This window comes from Verticillium alfalfae, genomic scaffold, assembly GCF_000150825.1.
Source record: "Verticillium alfalfae VaMs.102 supercont1.4 genomic scaffold, whole genome shotgun sequence".
Classification (NCBI taxonomy): Eukaryota; Fungi; Ascomycota; class Sordariomycetes; order Glomerellales; family Plectosphaerellaceae; genus Verticillium; species Verticillium alfalfae.
Window position 1 is genome coordinate 2466474 of NW_003315035.1, and position 21429 is coordinate 2487902.

The 21429-nt window shown below is 57.5% G+C and overlaps 9 protein-coding genes across 9 annotated transcripts; 4 read left to right on the forward strand and 5 right to left on the reverse strand.

The window, feature by feature from the left end:
• Window positions 1–214: 214 nt before the first annotated feature.
• VDBG_04222 (conserved hypothetical protein) lies at window positions 215–1188 on the forward strand (the record flags this gene model as incomplete). Its single annotated transcript, XM_003006223.1, has 2 exons — window positions 215–825; window positions 915–1188. 2 exons carry the CDS (start codon window positions 215–217, stop codon window positions 1186–1188), a joined length of 885 nt encoding a protein of 294 aa, XP_003006269.1.
• A 176-nt stretch (window positions 1189–1364) lies between these two features.
• VDBG_04223 (HAM-2) lies at window positions 1365–4922 on the reverse strand (the record flags this gene model as incomplete). Its single annotated transcript, XM_003006224.1, has 7 exons — window positions 1365–1450; window positions 1552–2315; window positions 2363–2492; window positions 2548–2860; window positions 2920–3804; window positions 3863–4097; window positions 4159–4922. The coding sequence occupies 7 exons, from the start codon at window positions 4920–4922 to the stop codon at window positions 1365–1367; spliced, it is 3177 nt and encodes a 1058-aa protein (XP_003006270.1).
• Window positions 4923–6121: 1199 nt separating this feature from the next.
• VDBG_04224 (ATP NAD kinase) lies at window positions 6122–8083 on the forward strand (the record flags this gene model as incomplete). Its single annotated transcript, XM_003006225.1, has 4 exons — window positions 6122–6286; window positions 6336–6570; window positions 6611–7573; window positions 7641–8083. The coding sequence occupies 4 exons, from the start codon at window positions 6122–6124 to the stop codon at window positions 8081–8083; spliced, it is 1806 nt and encodes a 601-aa protein (XP_003006271.1).
• A 924-nt stretch (window positions 8084–9007) lies between these two features.
• On the reverse strand, window positions 9008–11557 carry VDBG_04225 (transmembrane E3 ubiquitin-protein ligase; the record flags this gene model as incomplete). Its single annotated transcript, XM_003006226.1, has 1 exon — window positions 9008–11557. One exon carries the CDS (start codon window positions 11555–11557, stop codon window positions 9008–9010), a length of 2550 nt encoding a protein of 849 aa, XP_003006272.1.
• A 538-nt stretch (window positions 11558–12095) lies between these two features.
• On the forward strand, window positions 12096–12471 carry VDBG_04226 (predicted protein; the record flags this gene model as incomplete). The annotated part of the gene is made up of 2 exons (XM_003006227.1): window positions 12096–12327; window positions 12380–12471. The coding sequence occupies 2 exons, from the start codon at window positions 12096–12098 to the stop codon at window positions 12469–12471; spliced, it is 324 nt and encodes a 107-aa protein (XP_003006273.1).
• A 291-nt stretch (window positions 12472–12762) lies between these two features.
• On the reverse strand, window positions 12763–13940 carry VDBG_04227 (disulfide-isomerase erp38; the record flags this gene model as incomplete). Its single annotated transcript, XM_003006228.1, has 2 exons — window positions 12763–13367; window positions 13427–13940. The coding sequence occupies 2 exons, from the start codon at window positions 13938–13940 to the stop codon at window positions 12763–12765; spliced, it is 1119 nt and encodes a 372-aa protein (XP_003006274.1).
• A 468-nt stretch (window positions 13941–14408) lies between these two features.
• On the forward strand, window positions 14409–15130 carry VDBG_04228 (40S ribosomal protein S29; the record flags this gene model as incomplete). The annotated part of the gene is made up of 3 exons (XM_003006229.1): window positions 14409–14547; window positions 14699–14798; window positions 14897–15130. 3 exons carry the CDS (start codon window positions 14486–14488, stop codon window positions 14903–14905), a joined length of 171 nt encoding a protein of 56 aa, XP_003006275.1.
• A 543-nt stretch (window positions 15131–15673) lies between these two features.
• On the reverse strand, window positions 15674–17067 carry VDBG_04229 (elongation factor Tu; the record flags this gene model as incomplete). The annotated part of the gene is made up of 2 exons (XM_003006230.1): window positions 15674–16807; window positions 16873–17067. 2 exons carry the CDS (start codon window positions 17065–17067, stop codon window positions 15674–15676), a joined length of 1329 nt encoding a protein of 442 aa, XP_003006276.1.
• A 3317-nt stretch (window positions 17068–20384) lies between these two features.
• On the reverse strand, window positions 20385–20885 carry VDBG_04230 (predicted protein; the record flags this gene model as incomplete). The annotated part of the gene is made up of 1 exon (XM_003006231.1): window positions 20385–20885. One exon carries the CDS (start codon window positions 20883–20885, stop codon window positions 20385–20387), a length of 501 nt encoding a protein of 166 aa, XP_003006277.1.
• Between the last annotated feature and the right edge of the window lie 544 nt (window positions 20886–21429).

Genomic DNA, 21429 nt, shown 5'->3' on the forward strand with positions numbered 1-21429 from the left:
ATATGAAGCAGCCTCCCCCCGTTCCCTGGTTCGAGGTGGAGCGATCGGGTCATGATCTGAATCTGTCGAAACAACCACTTGTGACAGTATTGCTAGCAAGAGACCTGCCTGTGCGCGACTCAACTTGGCTGCTGACCACTTCGATCTCCTCACGCCCTTACACACACACATCACATCTTTCACAACACCACCACCACAACAGGTCATCGTAACAATGGCGAAAGGTGTTGCCCTCAAGTTCCTGCAGTGGTTCATCCGGGGCGTCCAGTTCGGCTGCGCCGCCATTGTCCTCGGCATCTTCTCCTATTTCCTAGCCACCCTCTCCAACCACAACATTCACATTGCGACCTATGTGCGCGCCGTGACGGGCATCTCGGGCGCCGCTGTGCTCTACACCATCCTCGGCCTCGTCCTGCTCTGCTGCCTCGCCGGTCGCATCTTCACCTCGGCCATCGCCATCCTCCTCGATCTCGCCTTTGCCGGCGCCTTCATCTACGTCGCCTATGCCAACCGTCACGGCGCCTCCTCCTGCAACGGCTACGTCGATACCCCCTACGGCCGCGGCCGCTCCGCCGCCGACGTCCAGGGCACCGACGGCTTCACGAACCTGCCCTCCTTCCGCCAGGCCTGCCGCCTGCAGAGCGCCTGCTTCGCCGTCTCCATCATCGCCATCGTCTTCTTCCTGCTCTCCATCCTCGTCGAGGTCTTCCTCGTCCGCCACCACAAGAAGGAGAAGCGCTTCGGCCCCGGCCCCCGACAACAACTACACCTCGGGCTCCGGCGGCAAGAAGACCCGCGGCTCCGGCGGCGGCCTCTTCGGCTGGCGTAGCAAGCGCAAGGCCCACGGCGCCGGCGCCTTTGACAACGACAAACACCCTCCCCGCCCACACCTCCCCCGACCAGGTCCGCAACAGCTACAACACCGAGGCCACGGCCGTCGCTCCGGGTCAGGACGCTCACCCTTACTCGCACCCCAAGACGGAGGTGGGCTACGGCTACACCAACGGCACCGGAAACGGCATCGCCAACGACCACGTCGTCCCGCCCGGCACGGCCTATGGCGTCTCCAACGAGACCCACACCCACGACGCCGCTTACGCACAGCCCCTGCCCCAGCAGACGGCGGGCGTTCACACCGGTCAGACGAACCCGTACCGCTACGAGGACGGCACCTTTGACCGTCGCTGAACGGCTTCACATGTATGGAAAACATAGGCGTGATCAAGTCATCACAGGCTGGTCAGCGACCAAAAGAACCCCCGTCTTGTAAACATAGCCGCCTCAGCAACTTAATGTCTAATCATTTCGCTTGATCATGAAGATGATATCCCTCGCTGTGAAGTAGTCATGATGCATCTATCATATCATGTAGTGATTCGGTCATCGCAGTTCCCTTGCAGTATACCGCAGATGGTCAACCTTGCCATCAACGCGGCAGCGGAGACTTCTGCTAGTAACTTCCCGTTTGTACTGCTACGATATTAGCGCAGCTCCAGGTATGTTTGGTATAAAGAGAAAAAAAAGGGAAAAAAAAAGAAAAGGATCACTCACTGTTGACCATCTCGTCTCCCCCTGCGTCGTGCCAGTTCATACCCAGCTTCTCCAACTCGCGCATGAAGAAACTCTGCTTCTCGCGATACGCCGACCGCAGGTCACCGGCTACCTGCTCGGGGTACTTGCGCATGTTGAACCAGTGCGTCAGGCTGCGTATCGCCTGCTCCAGCGGCAGCGCCGAATCCACCTCGGCGTCGACGTCGCTGCCCGCGAGCCACTCGTCGCGCAGCTCCGGCCGGACGTGCAGATATACAGCCGTGATGACGCGCATGTTGCTCTGGCGCCACTTACGGCCGCAGTAGGGCACCTGGTTCTTGAAAAGCTTGAGCGTGTACAGGCGCAGCTCCTGCTGCGGAACCTTGAGCGATTTGCGTAGTATGTTCGACGACTTGTACTGCACGAGCAGCAGGTTGCGGTGCGCCTTGCGTTTACAGATCTTCTGCATGATGCGGAGGTAGTTGATGAGCGAGAGGAAGTTCCGCCTTGAAAAGTCCGTGATTGGCTCCATCGGTAAGGGATTGACTGGGTAGCCGAGCTCGTCGACTTCGGGTCGCGCCGAGGTTTGACCTTCCGGCGGCTCGTGTTCCTCCTCGCTCGTCTCAGGAATGGCAACCGCCGAAGGCGATCGTTGCCTGCGAATAGGCGGAGGTGCCGCATCGTCCTCGCTCTCGATCAATTCATCTTCATCCTCTGGAGCCGGCACAGCTGGAGGCTCATCTCGGGCTCCCAAGCTGGACCTCAAGTTGCAGAAGTGGAAGAAACTAACAAGTCAGACTCGTTCATCTGTCAACATGGCGCAGACACATACCTGTTTTCTATCCGATCCGTTTTGCTGTCGACAGCCTGCTGTATATCCTGGTGCGCGAAGAGCTTCAGGACCAGGGGAAGGTAGTTGTGATCCAATAAGAGCTGTGTGAGGTATTCGAACTTGAGGACATCTGTGAATGTGAGCTGGTGGTGACCAGATGAGCAAAGAAAAACAAGAAAGCTTACGTGACAGCTTCAGCCATTTTAGGAGCAGCAAGAGCGTTCCGGTGGCCGCTTTTGTCGGGATCTCTCTCGACCGCGTCGCATCGACCTCCTCCGGAGACATCTCTGGAGGTTCTGGCGCCCCAGCCCCTGGTGCCGAAGGCTCCTGCTGTTGCCGCGCTTGCCCCGGACCGCCATTAACGCCGGCATTCGCGCCCCTCCCAGCCATGCTCGGATGCTGTTGGGCTGGCCCCGGCTGGGACAGAGCTGAGACATTCATGAAGATGGGCCGCAGAAGAACAATGACTAGTGATTGTAGATGAGGAAGCATTTCTTGCTGTACAAAGGTTAGCTCAAGACCAAAGCGCCACGGGGTAGAAAACCAGCTTCGCTCACGTAAAAACTCTCAACGGCCAAAAGGCGACTCTTCACGTCCTCGTCAATGGTGGAATGAGGACCATAATCGACCAACGGCTCACTCTCAGCCTTGCGCTTACTGCTGACACCTCTCAGCGAAGCAATCAACTCCCTCTCTTCAGGCGTCATGTCGCTGAGGTCAAGCCCAAGGTCTTCCTCGGGGTCAATGTCGGGGTCGAGATCGATACTGTTGACGTCGTCATCGGAATCCCCTTGCCAGCCGCGACCGGTCTGCATAAACCTGACACGCTCATCCCACAGCTGGCGCATGGCCCGACTGAGCCGAACTCGGTCGGAGAAGAGGTTGCCGGCCTCCAGGATGGAGGCCGGAATGTCGCTGCCCTTCCACTTTCGTCCCACCAATGTGTCCTGCAGACCCGCGCCGCCCTTGCCGCCAGCGCTGTTGCTGGTGGTATCCAGGGGCGGGTACATGAAGGGAAAGTTCTGGTTTGTTTGGTAGTTTTGCTTCTTACCACCTTTACCACCAATACTAGGGGACGGTGGAGGTGAAGGAGCCGGGGTGGCAATGTGCACTGGTTGGTTGAGGATGGAAGCACCACCGCTTTGCGTGTTTGGCGCCACGGGGATGATGCCATTCGCAGACGCTCTCGGGGGTTGGTTCGATGGAGGGGGGAGGATCGTGGTGCTCTCGGCCTCGAGGTTTATGGCAGGTGCCGGTGGTAGGTAGGCGGGGTATTTAGAGGTGAGCTCTTGACGGAACGTGTGGTAGTCCAGGGGCGATGCTGAGATGATGGCGGCAGACTTTTCGTCCTTGTCTGTCTCGCTGACGGCCCTCTTGGCAGCAACGATCTCATCAATGCCGCCAAAGACCAGGAGGATAGACTTCCAGAGAAGGAGGAGGATCTGGTTCAACGGGAGCGTGTTTGTCTCGTCCCATCGCACTTTTGATGTCGCGAGTGACATGAAATTGACCAAGCCGGGGTTCAGGGCAACTGCCATACATGTCAATTTCTGGCGCGAGATGCCGTAACATTCTCACGGGGGCACACATACGTAGTGCTGAGCGCGTCGCCTCTAGTGAGCTTGGGTCGCTCAACGTCTCTTGGATGGCGATGTAGAGCACAGTCATGAGGTTGAGGAGCTCGTCCTGGGCGTCTTGGGCACTTCCCGGCTGGGGGAAGCCCTGGTCCTCAGACCTACGAAGAACTGGTCAGCGGGATGGGCTCTCTCCGGGCCATGGGAGCTGGCGGTACGAACCAGAAGGCCTCGAAACAGTCTTGGATGGACTGCCAAACTATGCGCAGCCCGTCAAGTGACGTCAGGAAAACGGTCTGTGACTTGATGGCATCAAGCTGTGAGGGGCTCGCAGCAGACTTGAGACCGTGTGTGCGACGTGTTGGGACGGCCGTGTCGACCCAGCGTCCAAGCGAGAGGTACAACAGCACGCGGGCGGCGTCCAAGCGATCGGCCTGTTCCGAAGCCTGTAGGCTGTCAAGCGCTTCGCGAAGAAAGTCGGTCCTCGCGTCGTCATCCACGTCGGTCCACGATGCCATGTCGTAGTGCGACTGCCATTGCGACTCGAAGGCGCTCTGCACAGCATTCAGGCGCACCCACTGCCAGAATTGATAACTGAACCATTCGTCAATCTCCTCCTCGTGTGGTCCTGCATCTTCGTAGGCAAAGTCGTACGCAACAGGTTCGGCCTTGTTGAACTCGGCCACGATCTTCCTAAGCTGCATGAGAGACAGCGAGTCGGTCGGCGGCTGGGAGGCATTGGAGACTGGAGGCATCGGTACAGGAGGCGCCGGTGCTGTCGGTGCCTCGGGTGGGATGGATGAGTTTCTGACGAGGCCGGGGCGAGACGAGGAGACGGGCGGTGGTGGCGGAGGGGGCAGGAGGTTGTACTGCTCGGGTGTGGTATCGGAAGGTTGTTCGCTTGGATTCGCGGCTTCGGCTTTGGGCTCGCTGGAGCTAGTCTCGCTATCCTCCTTAGGCGGCCTCGAGGGCCATAGAGAATTCATGTTGACGGGCTTGCTGAAAGGTTTCGCGCGTCGCTGTTGGTGGCGCTCGATTGCGCCTGGTCGGCAGGTCGAGGATTGGCGGTGGGTGCTACTCGCAGAAAAGCGAACGACGAAAAAGACTGCTGTAGGAGGGAGACGTTGGATAGCATTCTTCGTGGATTCGAGGGTCGGAATGAAATGGGAGGCAGCGCAGCCTTCTCTAGAAACCTCTCTTTGGTGGCCTGGCGGGCAATCGGCACTTCAGACGGGAGGTACAGTTGAGGTTCGTGAAGGGCCCCTTGCCTCCCCGTCTTGATCTTCTTGGTGGTGGGATGAAGTTGCCAGGGCAAGTACAACTGATAAGGTACCTAGAGCCCAGGCCGATAGCGATTGATTGTGCTGGACCTTCAGAGCTCGAGCCACACACCCCCACCTCGGCACCTGTCAGACCTGGACTTGGCATCCATGTCAGGTTCCCTCCCAACTCTTTAGGACTCGCAGCCATGAGCCGTGCCGTGTCTGAATGAACATCTGGTGGCGGGTTGGGAGCGATGAATAAGCGTTGTTGCGGAATCCCGACACAATCAACGTCACAGTGGCCCCTTCCTCAGAGTCAAAAACGCCGTGAACCGAGACAGACAGCGGCGTCACGTCAGGCATGGCATGGCGGTCTACGGGCTAGCGCGCACCGCCACAGGTACCTATCTCCCTACCTCAGGTACCTACCTCCCTCAGGTACCTCCCTCCTCCAGGTACAGGCATCACTAAGCTCCCTCTACTGTTCAGTGCGGTCCACTGTCCACTCCCTACGCGGAATGCCCCCCCCGGCGCTTGAGGGCACCTGACGCACTGCAGCGCGGCAGCTCACTCAGCGCTTGGTACATCTCTTGGTCCATGTCATTTTCCCCCTTCGTACTCATCCACGCCATGGCTATGAGTGCCTCCCGCCTTGTTGGAAAATACCTCGAAATCCTCTGATCGTTCGGTCTCAGTCTCGAGGGCATTTTCTCTTCTGCGCCCCTTCGTAGCGTTTGCCCCAGTTGACCGAGAGGTTCTCGTACCTTTGCCTCTCTGACCCTCCAAACACTGCTACTGCCCCGCCTACGAGAACGAGCCGAGACAGCCACAGCCAGGATAAGGACAGCTCTAGCACCCGCCCCTCCCCCCCTGCGACATTCGCCCGCAGCGCACACCGGACTCACCGCAGCCAGCTCGACATCATGGGCAGTAAGGGGCAGGAGGACGAGAGGCGCGGCTCGTATGCTCCCGATGATGATGGGCACACCAGTGGCAGCGATGGCGAGTACCAAAAGCCCGTCGAGGTTTGCCCTCCCTTGTCTTCTTCTCATCTCCCGTGGGCCGTGACGCCCACCTTCATCCATGAAGTGAGGAGGGCTATCACCGGACTGTACCCCCGCTGACCATGGACGTCAGGTCACCTTCGACCCCAGCAGCCCGTACCGCCGCAAAAGCTCGCTCGTGTCTGCTGAGGCGCCATTGATGATCCCGGCGAGGCATGTCAGGCGGAACACCGATTGCATGGTTCATCAGTTCCTTCAGGCGCAGAAAGCCCACCACGACCCTCGAGGCCAGCAGGCCGGCCCGGATCACTACCAGGCGCATGGTGCATACGACCGCCCGGGCCAGCAGCCATCCAAAGACCTGTCGGGTGAGAAGGGCCTCGAAGAGAAGGTTGACGTCAAGGGCAGCGAGGCGGATCACAAGAGTCGCGCCCATATCCTGGGGCCCGGCGTTTCGGGCGAGGATGTGGACGGCCAGGCTGACGAGCAGGCGTGGCGCAACGAGATTATCAAGTCCGAGTCCCAAGTCAACATGGCGGGCGCGCAGAAAACACGCGGTCGACGAATCGGTCCACTCCAAGGACGAGCTGCATAGCCGCCTCCTCACGAAGAAGCAGCTGAGCGACATGGCCTGGGGCGTGCGTGAGCTCAGCAGACGACTCAGCAGCATGCGCATCCGGTTCCGCGTCAAGACCATCTTTCTCCTGACCAAGATTCATGATGCAGATCTCATCCCTCGGACTAGGGAGCTGGTCAAGTGGCTTCTGGGTCGTGACCACGAGGTCCGGTACACCGTCTATGTCGAGAACAAGTTCCGAGACAGCAAGAAGTTCAATGCCTCTGGTCTCCTGGACGAGCTGCGGTCGGAATACGTCGAGGCGGGCGAGCTCCGGGTGGATGACAGCGGCGAGTCCATCTCCAAGCGGCTGCGATACTGGGACGACGAAATGTGCCGCACGCGACCGCACACGTTTGACTTCATCATCACCCTCGGCGGTGACGGCACAGTCCTCTATGCGAGCTGGTTGTTCCAGCGTATCGTGCCTCCCATCCTCAGCTTCGCGCTCGGCAGTCTCGGATTCCTCACAAAGTTTGACTTTGAGGACCATCGATCCATCTTAACAAACGCATTCAACAAGGGCGTCACCGTGAGCCTGCGGCTGCGGTTCGAGGGCACCATCATGAGGAGTCAGAAGCGTATCAGCACAAACGACGCGGCCAGCAGCACGAGCTCGCTGGACGACGAGAATGCAGGCAGGGATCTCGTCGAGGAGCTCATCGGCGAGGAGAAGGACAATGAGCACACGCACAAGCCCGACGGCACCTATGAGATTCTGAATGAGATTGTCGTGGACCGCGGCCCCAATCCAAGTGCGTATTGCCTCTTTAACTACCAATTTTTTTTCTTCTTTGGAGATGACGACTGACTGGTGTTCAGCCATGTCGTACACTGAGATCTTTGGCGACGACGAACACTTCACATCAGTGCAAGCCGACGGCATCTGCGTCTCGACGCCCACCGGCTCGACCGCGTACAACCTGGCGGCCGGCGGCTCTCTCTGCCACCCGGAGAACCCCGTCATGCTCGTGACGTCCATCTGCGCCCACACGCTCTCGTTCCGCCCCATCATCCTGCCCGACACGATCGTGCTGCGCGTCGGCGTGCCCTACACGGTGCGCACCAACTCGTGGGCGAGCTTCGACGGCCGCGAGCGCGTCGAGCTGCACCCGGGCGACTACGTCACCATCAGCGCGAGCCGCTACCCCTTTGCCTCGGTGCAGGCGCACGGCCGGCGGAGCGAGGACTGGGTCAACAGCATCAGCGGCAAGCTTGGGTGGAACACGAGGCAGAAGCAAAAGGCGTACAAGCAGTGGAACTAAGGGGGCTGGGAGTTTTTTTTATTTTTCTCTCTTTTTTCAATAGACGAGACACGAGAACGGAAGGCATCTTCCTTGTACAGTAGAGCACACGGATCACCACTGATCACTCTTGTCAGAGCTCGTACGTTAATCACCCGATATGAGCGCCAGAAGCACCATCTACCAGCACATACGACCATACCTACTGGAGAACTCGGGATCCCGTCCGCTCTCCCATAGATAAGCCAGTAAGGGTTGAACTAGTAGTTGGGTGGGTGACCACCAGCGAATCCTCGATGTTGTATGTTTTTGGCGATTTTTGGTTAATTTTTTCGGCTGAGTGAAGCGTGGTGGAGTTGGCGGACGGGGCTGTTGTGGGGATGGAGGCGGGCTGGCAAGCTCGGTGGAGCTGGAACCCTTATTCTGGCTAGGGGTGTTTTTTGCCATTTGCGGGGGAGAAGTACATCGTAGAAGATGGACGTACAAAAGCTGCATTTCCATCATTCATATATGATGACGGCATGGGCCAGTTCAGATCCCTGGCCTGGCCAGTCAGTGCATGCCGCGTCGCTTAAACGCTGTGCCGCGTCCATTGTTTCGCTGCTCCGGATCTGCAAGCGGCCCGGTAGGACGTCTTCAAAGGTGGGAGATGCATCCAGTGTATCGTGGACACCGTAAGAACCAGCAGAATGTATTCTGCCTCTAAAGACGAAACGCATCAGAGAACCGTGGAGAGCTGAGGCCCGCAATGACACGTATTGACAGCATCCAGCACAGACTATGGCTTCACTTCAGGGCGCGACGGGTGACTCGTGCATCTAGATGAGAGGCCCACAGAACCTGAGAGATATTCAAAAACAACGCCAATACATGTCATCATCTAGTATGAAAAAAGTGTGATGTAAACCCCCCTGCCGCTTGATGTACAAAATACTACAACGCCGCTCACAGCGGCGGCAGATCGTCTCGACAAATGGGGCACTTCAACCGGTATCGCATCCAGCTCTCCAGACATGGGCTGTGGAATATGTGCCTGCACGGCGTCACCATGTAATTGCGCCGATTCAGCACGCCCGCCACGCCGCCAGCGGTAGAGTCCGCCTCGGCGGCCTTCATGACGGGTACCTCGAGCGTATCGAAGCAGATGGCGCACTCCGTCTTGGCGCTGCGCGCTCCGGCGACGGCGGCGTCTTTGCCCTGCTCCGCCTGCACCGGCTCGAGCGACGAGAGGAGACCGGCAGGGAAGCTGCCATCCTCGAGCTTGTCCTCTCGCAGGACGGGGTGGTAGTCCCACGCCTCGGGCGCCCAGCCGGCAGGCACGCCGAAACGCGGGCCGAGGATGTCCTGCGCCGCGAGGATCCAGAGCTGAACCCAGAGCCAGGCGCAAAAGACAAAGAAGGCGCGGGGGTCGGGCTCGGCCATGAGAAAGTTATCCTCGCAGAGATAGAAGTATGCAAGGGGTAATAGGCGAAGTATCGACTGGCCGATCATGAAGCGCCAGGAGAGGGCGCGGCGGCAGTTGCGCATGATGTTACGGTGAATCTGGGGCACCCAGAACGAGACGTAAAAAAAGGCGAGAGCATTGCTGAAGAGGGATCGGGTACGAGAGGACCAGGATGTCGATATGATGGAGAGGATGAGGATGAAGGAGATGGTGAGCGCGAAGCGGGCGACAATCATGCTACGAGCCGACGCAGCTTGTATTCGTGGGTTAGCCGCCGTCGCCGCTGTAGCCGTCTCGTTCTCCTCAATCTCAGCGTCAATGTCTTGATCGGAGGGGATGATGATGGGCGGCGAAGGGGCACGCTGCAAAGGGGTTGCCGGTGTGGGCGACGTAGACTCGGGGGCAGGCGTTGCCACGTCTTCGGGCGTGGGGTTCGGCGCCGCGGGCGACTCTTCGCGAGGCAGGGGTGTTGATGAAGGGCGAGGCGTGCTGGGTCGCGGCGAACCTCTTTCGGCCCGCCTCCTTTCCAACGGCTCCTGCACCTTGTGCATCTCCGCGAGGAATGTGCCTCCAATGGCCATGGCGAGGAAGGCCGTGATCAGCAGGGAGAGCGACTCGACAAAGGTGATGGCAGCGTCGAGCGCCCAAATGACGGCACCGCCAAAGACAATACCGTCCAGGACCACCATCATGCTGATCGATGCGTAGCTGATGCGACAGAGCGTCGAAGGGGTCGAGGATTCTTCCATCTGGTCCTTCAAGAGAAACACCTGACCCAAGAAGACAGTGGCGAAAGCCATGACCCAGAAACGTATCTGACCATAGATGACCTCAATTTTCCTGCCGACGAGGTGTTGGCCGTCAATCGAGGCAAAGTCTGGCGGTCCCTTTGACTCTAGAAAGAACGCGCAGTCTGGCGACCACAGGATGGCTGACATTTGCAGTTCGGGAATGCCTCGAACCGGCGCCCCGTTTGGGAAACGGAGCTCTTGCTCGATGTCCCGAATGACATCGGCCATGCTGTTGTAGTCCGGGTCGAAGCCCCTCATGTTGAGGCTCATCTTGTCCGGCGGGTGGACTTGGGCATACAGCACATATTCGCAGTGAGGTTCTGGGTCGAGGGCCTCCTGTTGGGCATTGACGGGGTCTGACGACCAAGGCAGGCTCATGGTGTTGAAAAAGGTTGTCGACTCCTTCCGTACGACATTGGCAAGAGTTTCGTTGAGAAGCCTCTGACTGGACTGGAAATAGTCTGGGCCCATGGCCAGGTGCGGCAGGCCGAAGATGCCGTCAAACTTCTCGCTCGTCGTCGTCAGAAGAATTGTTCCCGTACGAGGCCACTGCACGCCATACATGCGCACCTCCCAGGTGCTACCGGTGCCGTGGACGTCTTCTATTTCGAGCGACGCCTTTGCCGTCCGGACGGTACCGCCGGCCGTGTCGAGAATGTCAGATGGCAGCTCGTAGGACATTTCCCGCACGTTGCGGCCCGTGTCGATCATGTCGAGCACCATTTTGCCCTCGTGGCCGGTGATGTTGCGGGACCACGATGAGTAGACGCCTGGCCAGGCATGTTCCGGCGCCATGGTGGTCAGGTTGTAATCAGCCACACCTCGCTGGACAGAGGCATCCTTGCGAACCCACTGCCCCTTGAGCATACCGGTAGCGTTCTGCCAGACAGCGGCCTCCCGCTCGCCATGCATCAGTCCATCGTGGCCTGCCTTGGGCGGGTTGATCCTGTGGCTCCATCTCTGGCACTGCTGCTGGAACCGCGAGAGGTCTGCCCAGGCCAGGCCATCCCCTTCTCGGAACCCCGTAAAGTTCACGTACGTCGGCGCAAAGTCCTTCGGGCTGTCGCTTTGTGGTGGAGAAAAGTCGCCCCAGGACGACGCATTCAAGTGTTCGAGAGCAGCCTTGTGGCGCTCCACACGGTCGGCCAGGATGGTGCCGAAGGAGAGATACTGGCTGGGGCTCTCGGGACTAAAAAGAATCCACAGAAAGACTATAAAGAGGAAAATGGAGATGAACTGCGGTGGTTGACGTGGCGGCATGTTGGCGGCACGTACTGTCCCTCTCCCCTTGGCGCAGGGGAGGTGGCGCTGGGCATCCGCGAGAAACGATGGAAACAAGGGAAACAAGATCCTCCTGAAGATTCGTGTCGACCCTACCTTGGCATGTGGCGGGGCAGCATGGCGTGAGCGGTAGAACCAAGCGAGTGGGCTGTGGGTGAGGGTGTCACTGGTGGTTGATGAAGTCGTTGAGATGAACTCAAGGCCGGGTTGGCAACCACAGGGGGGAGGGTTGACACACTCTCCCATGGACGCGATGGCAGTGGGTGGGTCGCACGCTAAGGCAAGGCACAGCAGCCTCTGCCGCATTCGCCAACCGTAGATCACCTGGCATGCACCTGCGACTCACCCGCCCTTCGACCACGTCTTGAACCCCCCACCAGCCACCACGCTACACCTGACCTGGTGGTATTGCAAGCACTCATCGTGGTCTGCACATCGTAGCTCATTCGTGTGTGTCGAGGGAATCAATCGAGCCTCTTGATTTATCGACCAGGAAGACAGTCAGCAGCTGATCAATATGTCGTCCAGCAACCCCGACCAGAAGTCTCCCACCCCGCCCCCTACCGTATGCCCCTCTCTGCCCCTCCTGGCCTCGGAACCAGCGCATGTGCACTATAGCAAGGAGCTAACGAGAACCAAGAACACCGAGGGCGGCAACGCTGCAGGTGATGTCAACGCTGCCGTCGACGAGCTCCTCAACACCATTTCCAACAAGTTTGCCGGCATATCGAGTGAGATCTTCGCCAAGAGTGAGCGTCTCCGAGTGCCTATCGAGCCCCAACTCCAGCTGACCCTCTCTAGTGGACGAGATGTCTCGCCGCTTGGATAACCTCGAGACGGCTCTCCTGACAGACAAGGACAAGGACGGAAACTCAAACGCAAAGCCTGCTTAGAGTCGGCCAATCACTACCAACGTACCTTCTTTCGTCGCTCGACTCACGAGGCGAGCGTTGCGCTCAGCTGTACCATGACCCTGAGCTTCAGGCAGACTATCAATGACGTTACGACTGCATGCAGGGCATCAATTCATGTGCGTGTATTCAGGTGCCGGGGCGGCTGGGCCGCGAACATGTCATGCTAAATCAGAACGCTGCGACCCCAGTCTTCCAAAACTACTTGTTCCTGTTTTCCATGTGCAGCGTTGGCTCATTTTGACGTATTTGGTTGGATGCGAGGCTGGCTATTTACAGCTCGTCCTTGGTCTCCTTGACCTTCTCGACGACCTGCTCGACGAACTTCTTCAGAATGTTGGTCTTGCTGGTGAGTTCGTCGCGCTTGGCGGGCGCAAGGCCACCCTTTGTAAGGATGCCGTCGAGGCGAGCCAGCTCCTTCGCGGCCCAGCCCTCGCTGGCGTTGAGCTTGGAGAAGACCTTGACGTAGTACTCGGCGTACTTGTACTGAGCCTGCTCGGCAAGCGACGCAGCCTCCTTCTGCACCTGCGCAGAGGCCTCGGCCAGAGACAGGCCGCCGGTGAACTTGGCGACGATGCTGTCGAGCGCAGCGATGGTGCCAGCCGTGACGTCGAGCCCGCCGCCGACGGTGCGGTGCGTGCCGACCTTCGCGTTGATCCAGTCGACGAACGCCTGCTCGGAGCGCCCGCTGCTGTAAAGCTCCGAGGGGCCGCCGTTCTTCGGGAACCACTTGATGGTGGGGTACGAAGTGACGCCCTCCGCCTGCGCGGTGTTCTTGCTGCCCTCCGAATCAGCGTCGACCTTGGCGATGATGATACCATCCTCGGCGGCGAAGTCGCTAGCGACCTCCTCCCAGACGGGGGCGAGGTTCTTGCAGTCTGCACGCACAGTCATGTTAGCTCTGAGATGTGCTGGGAGGGTGCTACAAACAACGTACGTCCACACCAGGGAGCGGTGAAGGCGACGAGAGCGTCCTTGTCACCGCCAATCGCCTTCTTAAAGTTCGCGTCGGTGAGCAGGGCCACGTTGCTGACGGGCTTCTGGGCCTTCTTGGACTTGACGCCCGTCTTGGTCGTGATGAACTCGCTCAGGCTGTCGAGGTCGCGGCCGCTCTTGTAGTCCTCCGGGGTGTCACTCTTGCCATCGAACCACTTGAGCGTGGGGAAGCCCTGGATGCCGAAGCGCTTGCCGAGCTCCTTCTGAGCATCGGCGTCAACCTTGGCAATCTGCACCTTGTCCTTGGAGTTCTCAAAAGCGAGGGCAAGCTCCTCGTAGACAGGGGCCAGAGTCTTGCAGTGGCCGCACCAGGGAGCGAAGAACTCCACGAGGGTGGGCTTGCCCGACTTGAGCACAACCTTGTCAAAGTTGGAGGGGATCAGGTCGATGACGGCCGACTTGGCAGCCGCCGTGGCGGCCAGAGCGCCGAGAACGAAGCTCTTGAGAAGAACCATGATGGTCAGGGTTCAGAAGAGTAATAATAAATCTATTTAGGGTCTGAAGTTTGGGATAGGACTGCAGGCGAATTGGTGTCCACGCTGCTTTGAAATACAGAAGAAGCCAGCTTTCCCCGAGCGTCATGAAATGCAGTGCTGCTACAGCACATACCCTTGCTGAACGACCGGGCGGGACACCTCTTATCGCTTATCGAATCCAGCAAGCTGCCTTCGAGGTACCTTTGGCCAGAGACGCATGGCCCGTGCAGACAAGCACGTTACTGTCACGTGAGCAAATATCGCTGATAAGCCATTGCGGCTCGCGACTGGACCTCAAAAAGCACAGGCCACCTGCCGCTCGCTTGGGCAGCAGCCCTGCTCCAATGGGCGACCCCCTGCCCGAAAATCGCACGCCCACACGAAATTTCTTGACCAACGCCGAAACGACCCGTTTTCCGCTCAACCTCCAAAGCAGTCACCCTTTTGCGCGTCCACCCCCCCAATCCACGACCAACTCTCTCTCGACTCGTCAACTTTCCCCCGTTCGACAAACCACCGCCAACATGTCTCACGAGTCTGTCTGGAACTCTCGCCCCCGCTCGTACGGCAAGGGCTCGCGCTCTTGGTATGCCTCTGCCCGCAACCCGCCACTTTACACAACCCCCCTCGATCGACATGATGGTCCGCGGAAAACACAAAGAGATGGCCTACGGTCGACCGAGGGAGGAACAATTGCTCAGTGAGGGGACAAATGCTGATGATTTTTGGATGTATAGCCGTGTCTGCAAGCACTCGGCTGGTCTCATCCGCAAGTACGACCTCAACCTGTGCCGTCAGTGCTTCCGTGAGAAGGCCAAGGACATCGGCTTCAACAAGGTATGCAACTACCGAACCGCCCTCACGATGTTGCCACCCACTGCAAATTGCACCAGCGGCACGAGACTTGTCACGAAAAACTAACATGATGAATCCAGTTCCGCTAAATGTTCACGACCCTGGACGAGAGAATGTTACGCAACTAAACGGGGGATCTTGGCACCGAGATGGCCTGGTGGAAAACCGCTCAGAGGAGGGTAGAGGAGGAGGCTTCCCCTCGACCCATGCGGGCACGGAGTTTGCGGTCTCAGCTTTACATGGAAGTGCGGACGGAAGGGCATTCTGCCGAACATTCTCTGAGGATAGACGAATACTACGGCATCTGAAGACAGAAAACGGGCAACCGGTGATGGCGCATGGTGACGAATCCCAACGATACATGATGGCTTGCTGCAATACTGTGCCTCGGGTGCTGGAACCTCACAATCACACGACCAAATCTGCCCCTCCTTTTCGCAATCGCAGCGGGAATACCCGGCTCAGTAAATGTGTCTCCAGTCGGATAATTCCTTTTGTCACAGCATCCTTCCACATGCACACGCAACAATTCACAGATCTCGGCGATTTCAAATTCAATCATCAGAAGCTCGTCTATTAGGCCTCCATCTAAAGTACAGTGCAAGACAGGGGTGAAATAGAGCGGAGAGCTATGCGCCCGGCGACGATATACAGCAGCCTGCCCTCGGGGGACGCCAAGGGGGGTGCCGGGGGGTAGTTGTACATGAGATCATAAAACAAGCCAACACCTTTTTCATCCTTTCTTTTTGTACACCGCATGTCCCTTGATCTCGCGACAGCCGCCTGGAGACAGCTCAAATCTTCACATCCACGCTGGATTGCGTTTTTCTTCCTCGTCTCCTATCCCAACATCCTGCTTATTTCAGGATACGGGTGATGAGACCGGTGGCAACGGTCCTGCCGCCCTCACGGACGTTGAAGCGCTGACCGACCTCGATGGCGCTGGGCGCGTGGAGGTGGGCGACCATCTCGACGTTGTCGCCGGGCATGACAATCTTGTGAGCGGCATCCTCGGTGCCCTCGGGGAAGGTCAGGGCGCAAGACTCGTCAGCGGTACGCAGGAACATCTGGGGCTTGTAGTTCTCGTGGAAACCAGTGTGGCGGCCACCCTCCTCCTTGGTGAGGACGTAAAGAGAGCAGAGGAAGGTCTGGTGGGCCTTGACGGAGCCGGGCACGGCGACGACCATGCCACGCCTGACATCCTCACGGCGGATACCACGGACAAGAAGGCCAGAGTTGTCACCGGCACGGGACTCCTCACAGGACTTCTTGAAGGTCTCAATGTCGGTGACCTTGGTCTTGATGATCTCCTCACCCTTGCCAATGATCTCAACCTCGGAATCCTTCCTCAGGACACCACGCTCGACACGGCCACTGACGACGGTACCACGGCCGGAGATGGAGAAGACATCCTCAACGGACATGAGGAAAGGCTTCTCGAGGTCACGCTGAGGAGTGGGGATCCACTCATCAACAGCCTTCATCAGCTCATCGATCTTGTTGGCACCAATCTCGGGCTTCTGGTTGTTCATGGCCATGAGGGCGGAACCCATAATGACGGGCGTGTCGTCACCCTCGAATCCGTAGGTAGAAAGAAGCTCACGCATCTCCATCTCGACAAGCTCAAGCATCTCAGGGTCATCGATGGCATCGACCTTGTTGACGAAGACAACGATGCGCTGGACACCGACCTGACGGGCAAGCAGCAGGTGCTCACGAGTCTGGGGCATCTGTCCGTCGGAAGCAGCAACAACAATGATGGCACCGTCCATGTTGGCGGCACCCGTGATCATGTTCTTGATGTAATCGGCGTGACCAGGGCAGTCGACGTGGGAGTAGTGGCGGTTTTCAGTGGAGTACTCGATGTGTGCCGTGGAAATGGTGATACCACGCTTCCTCTCCTCGGGGGCCTTGTCGATGGCGCCGTACTCGAGGAAGTTGGCAAGGCCCTTCTCGGCCTGGCGCTTAGTGATGGCAGCGGACAGGGTGGTCTGAGAAGGTTGGGCATATTAGCGGCGTCGCGGGATGAGCATCAGGTGCCGGATTGGATGCTTACCTTTCCATGATCGACGTGGCCAATGGTACCAATGTTGACGTGCGGCTTGTCACGGGCGTAGACGGCGTATGTGCGGAAGAAGGGGGACGCGCCCTGCTTCTTGAAGGCGGCGGCCAAGGGGTTGGCGTAGCCGGTGCGCAGCGAAGCCCGCGTCGTGCGCAGGAACGGCGAGATCGCCTTGAATGTGGCAGACATTGTGATGGGTATTTATTAAATGAAGATGCGCACTAAAAAAGGGGACAGCAGAGAGGAAGAAGAGAGTCCGACGGGCAATGGTCGTGTACGGGCGGGCGCTGAGAAAGGTATTGGCCTGATGATGATTGGGGAAATTTTTCGCTCCCGGCAGAGGTTCACTGGGTGGTCGTCGAGAGATGGAAGGGACACTGGAGCTCCTCTCCTATCTGGCCTGGCACCACTGCGTGCCTGGCATTTGATGGGTCCAGGCACACGCTCCACCGGGTCACGTGAGAGCGCCGACAGCCCATCAGGATGTCTCCTTTGTCAGCACCGACGACGCCCTCAGAACCCCTATACGCGCGCTGTACGGACGTCGTGTCAACTGATGGAAGGGGTGGTGGGATGAGTGCTCGATACTGAACCAGTCTTGCCCAGGGAACCCGACTAGATATATAATGACAATAATATGCAATGACGAGATTCTCGTATATCAATCTGTAGGCCATTGACTAGGACTTGCCTGTGAGACCGCTGCATCAACACTTGCGTGACACTTGATGATGGGCGTGCGTGAAAATTGTTCGAAATTGAGGCATTGGAGAGGCGGGTGACACAGCCTAGCATAGCTCCACTAATAAAATTTATCTGGTGAGCTATTCCCAGGAAACAGTCTCAGCAATTCCATTTCATTGCGATGATGAAGTCGTCGTACTAGTCTTATGCAACCCACCAGTACGATAAGCGCCCAACGGCAATGGCACACAGATGCTTCCCTATAGGAAGTATTTTGACATTACAACTTCCAACTTCGCCTCATAGTAGTAGTCTGAGCCTTAAGTATTACGATGACTTGTGCATCATTATAATCAAAAAATGACGGATCCCACGAGGCCTTTCCTTGAGATCCCGTCGGCCGCACGCACCTGCCTCCTGACCCATTTGTTGATCTCGATGACGTGACATTTGCATGTTCCTGCCTTCAGCAGCACCTTTAGTCTCTGGGTACCACCTGCTTTCGCGCAAGGTAGCTTTCCAACACTCTTGTTGGCAGCCCCTTTTCCCTCAAATAGTGATGCGACTTTTGGCATGATAGGGCTCCTTCTCCCGAGCGTTGTAGACCGTCGAGTCACGAAGATGTCTTGAGAAGGAGGCATTGCTGGCACCTCCCCCTGTTGCTCATGAGTTTGCCTGTGACTGTCAGCAGCCTTCCAACAGATAAAAGCCTGACATCCCGCCTGAGCCCACTCTCTTCAGACTTGCTAGTCCACCATAATCCACTCTGCCATCTTCAATCCTCTCCGTCTTGTGACAGTCCACCCTTCTCTTTCCCTCCCCTTCTTCCCCTCCCCTTGCGAAGACTCAGCAACATGGTGATAGATCATCATTGTCTTCGGACGGCCCTGATGACACCCTTTTAAGAGCAATCCAATCAATGGTTGCATCCTGCTCAACAGAGCTAGAGTGATCTCGCATACTCGCGGGTGATGACTGACCTACTCATCCGCAAAGCGACTGACTGTGAAACCGTCGAGCCCCCACATGGTCTTTCGCATTCATCAAAGTGCCGCTGAAACATATTGATACCTTTGTGACGCCTTTTGATATGTTCTTGAAGACAATCCGTGATGCGGCACAATCCTTACTCTCCCGTTTCGCAAAGTGCAATGTCGCCCATGGCCCACCTTTGTATCTCTTTTGGAATTCATCATCATCGAAGTGTTTCATGTGGTGGCCACTCGGCAAGGAGCAAGTCTCATCAAGTTCAATAGATAGAACAATATCCCAAGATCGGAAATCCCGTGCAAGTATACCTCTTGTGATTGTGTGGATGTGAGAGACTTCCAGCAGTCAGTGTATCGTCATGTGCTGTGATGACTGGGTGCAACCAGATGTATCGTGAGCCCTGCATTGTTGTTAAGTGATGTACTGGATCCGTAGACGAGGAGCCAGCGCCCTCGACAGAAAAATAGTGTGTCCTCGTGGATCTCTGAGTCGTAGCTTGCAAAAGTTCCTTGGCAGACAACACGGTAATCGAATCTTCGATTCAGACCGTTTCCATTTCGAAAGAAGCAGGCTGAATGGACGCGCCGCGACTCCAACCTTATTGGCATCGATGCGACGGATATCCTGCCTTCCAGCTTTGACACTCCCTGATTCGGGCTAACAACGAACACTCCAAGGGCAATTGTAAGAGCGCGTCGGTAAGGGATGTCGAAAGTGAGGCACCTCGGTGAGTCTTATTATTGAGCCAGCAAGTGTTGCGGGTGTAGGTCGCCGGTTGGCGTAGGAGGGTGAGAGAGAGAGAGAGAGGGAGAGAGCTTTGTGGATCTGAAGAAAAGGCAACTGTATATAGCTTTTACGATTCGAAGCATTCGCCCGGATAAATACATGTTCGCCGGAACGCTTGGGTTTGATCTTCCACCCATTGGCAAAATCGAACAGAGGAAGAAACCGGTCAGAAATTCGGACACAGAGCACCCCTTTACCTGCCTAGCTTTGAGTGCGCACAGGATCACGGCTTGAAACTCGCGCTTCTCGCTATGGCCACAGGTGGTCGTCCCTGTGCCTGGCCTGACGTACTTGGGACGATGAACGAACAACATGTGGTCGAGGTCGGGCGGGTTGAGGTTGAGAGCGCGTCGACTGTACCAACCTACCAACCCTGACCGATCGTGATCGTGCACCAACGGAGTGAATTGTGCAAATTCTTTTCAGGGCTCTCATTCACTGGATACTTTTCCAACCCCCAACTTGTGGATGAAATCCATTGTTGTCATAAACTCTATAGTCTAGGAAGAAAGCATCCATATCGTTCGATTGGCAATAATGGGCTCGTGATCTTGAGCCCGGATTTGCTTCGTACAAACCATGATAGGCTGGCAGAAACAGCCTCTGCCATCCGCCGTTTATAGTCACTCTCACTACGCCGTTTCTTCGTGCTCGGCTTGCCTGTCGTCTCGGACACGCGAGAGAAGATATCACCAGACCAAGGAGCGTCAATGCCACCCCGGAGAGTGCCTGGAAGTAGAGTTTCCGAGAGTCATGGGCCTTTGCCCTCTCGCTGACTGACCATCGCAAATATGACGAACAAGAGGTCATCGAGACCACAGTCTGCCTCATTTTTTAAGCTCGTGTAGCGACGTTGACTTGATTGAGTAGATGCATAGGACAATGTCCGAATATGGACTTAATTCATGAATCGTAAATCTTTGCTGTTGGTACGTTGTATTTTCCACCTCCACCTCCGAGACAGGTGAGGCAGGCAGCGTCTCATGTCGGGCGTGTGCTTGCGAATTCGAGCTCATCCGTTGTGCTCAGCCTAGGCAGCTCGTGATTCAGTCGTCGCCTTCAGACGAGGACCCTTCATGATCGCTCGGCAACCCCGCCGCAGCCCTCTCCTCTTTTGCCTTGGCTCTCCTCTTCAGCTTCCGCTGGCGATTCAGCCTCTTCTTCTTTTCCCTCAGCTGCTCCTCCTTGCTCGTTTTCAACTTCTCCGCCTCTTCAGCCTTCCTCTTCGCCTCCCTCTCTCTCGTCCGCATCGCGAGCCTCTTCTTTTGTCCCGGTCTCTTCCTCTTGCCGTCCTCTCGCAGGCCCGTGGCCGATGAAGCTGTCTTCTTCTTCGTCGCCGCGCCAGCCGGGCCATCGATGTGTGTCACGCGCCACGGCATCTCCATGCCCCAAGCACGCCGTGCGCCCGCTTCCAAGATATCCTCAGCGCTGACAGCTGCGAACTCGACCTCGGCGCGCTGTGCGTCCGTCAGGGGTTCAACGAGGTAGTACCGCAGCGGCCGCCGCCGCAGCATGGCGCCCCTCGCCGCGCGGCGCGCCCTCGTCATCGTCGGGCAGGATGACCTTTGCTGCTGGCTTGGCGGAGCTGAAGAGCCTGAATTCAAACTCTTCCTCTTCCTCCGCGTCCTGCTGCTTCTGATGCTTCTCCTGATCCGGCTGCGCCTCTCCGTCCGGATCCTGGTCTGCGGCGGGAGCTGGTGCACGTGTAGACGATGGAGTATCGGGCAGGGCGAATGTAAAGGCGCTTGCGAGTTGGGCCTCGAGGCGAGCCCTTAGGGCGGCATGGTGCTGGTCGTCCTGGTCTACATCGGAACCATCAGATGCCGAGTCGAGGAGATCTTCGCGACGGACTCTATGTGGAAGGTATTGTCGTCAGCACGTGGCGTTCTCGAAGACTCCTCAGAGAGGAAGGGCGCAGAGCTTGGGCGGGGGGAAACCAACCTCTTTGCTCTGGGAGTTCAAACATGATTGCTGTTGGTAATGTGGTGTGGAATCGTATAGTCTACAGTAGGTGGGTGGGTGTGCCGAATGGCCCGCGGTTGCAGTGCGGCGAGATTATGTCTCGGAAGTCGCCGACCTCGGGGGCTTGGG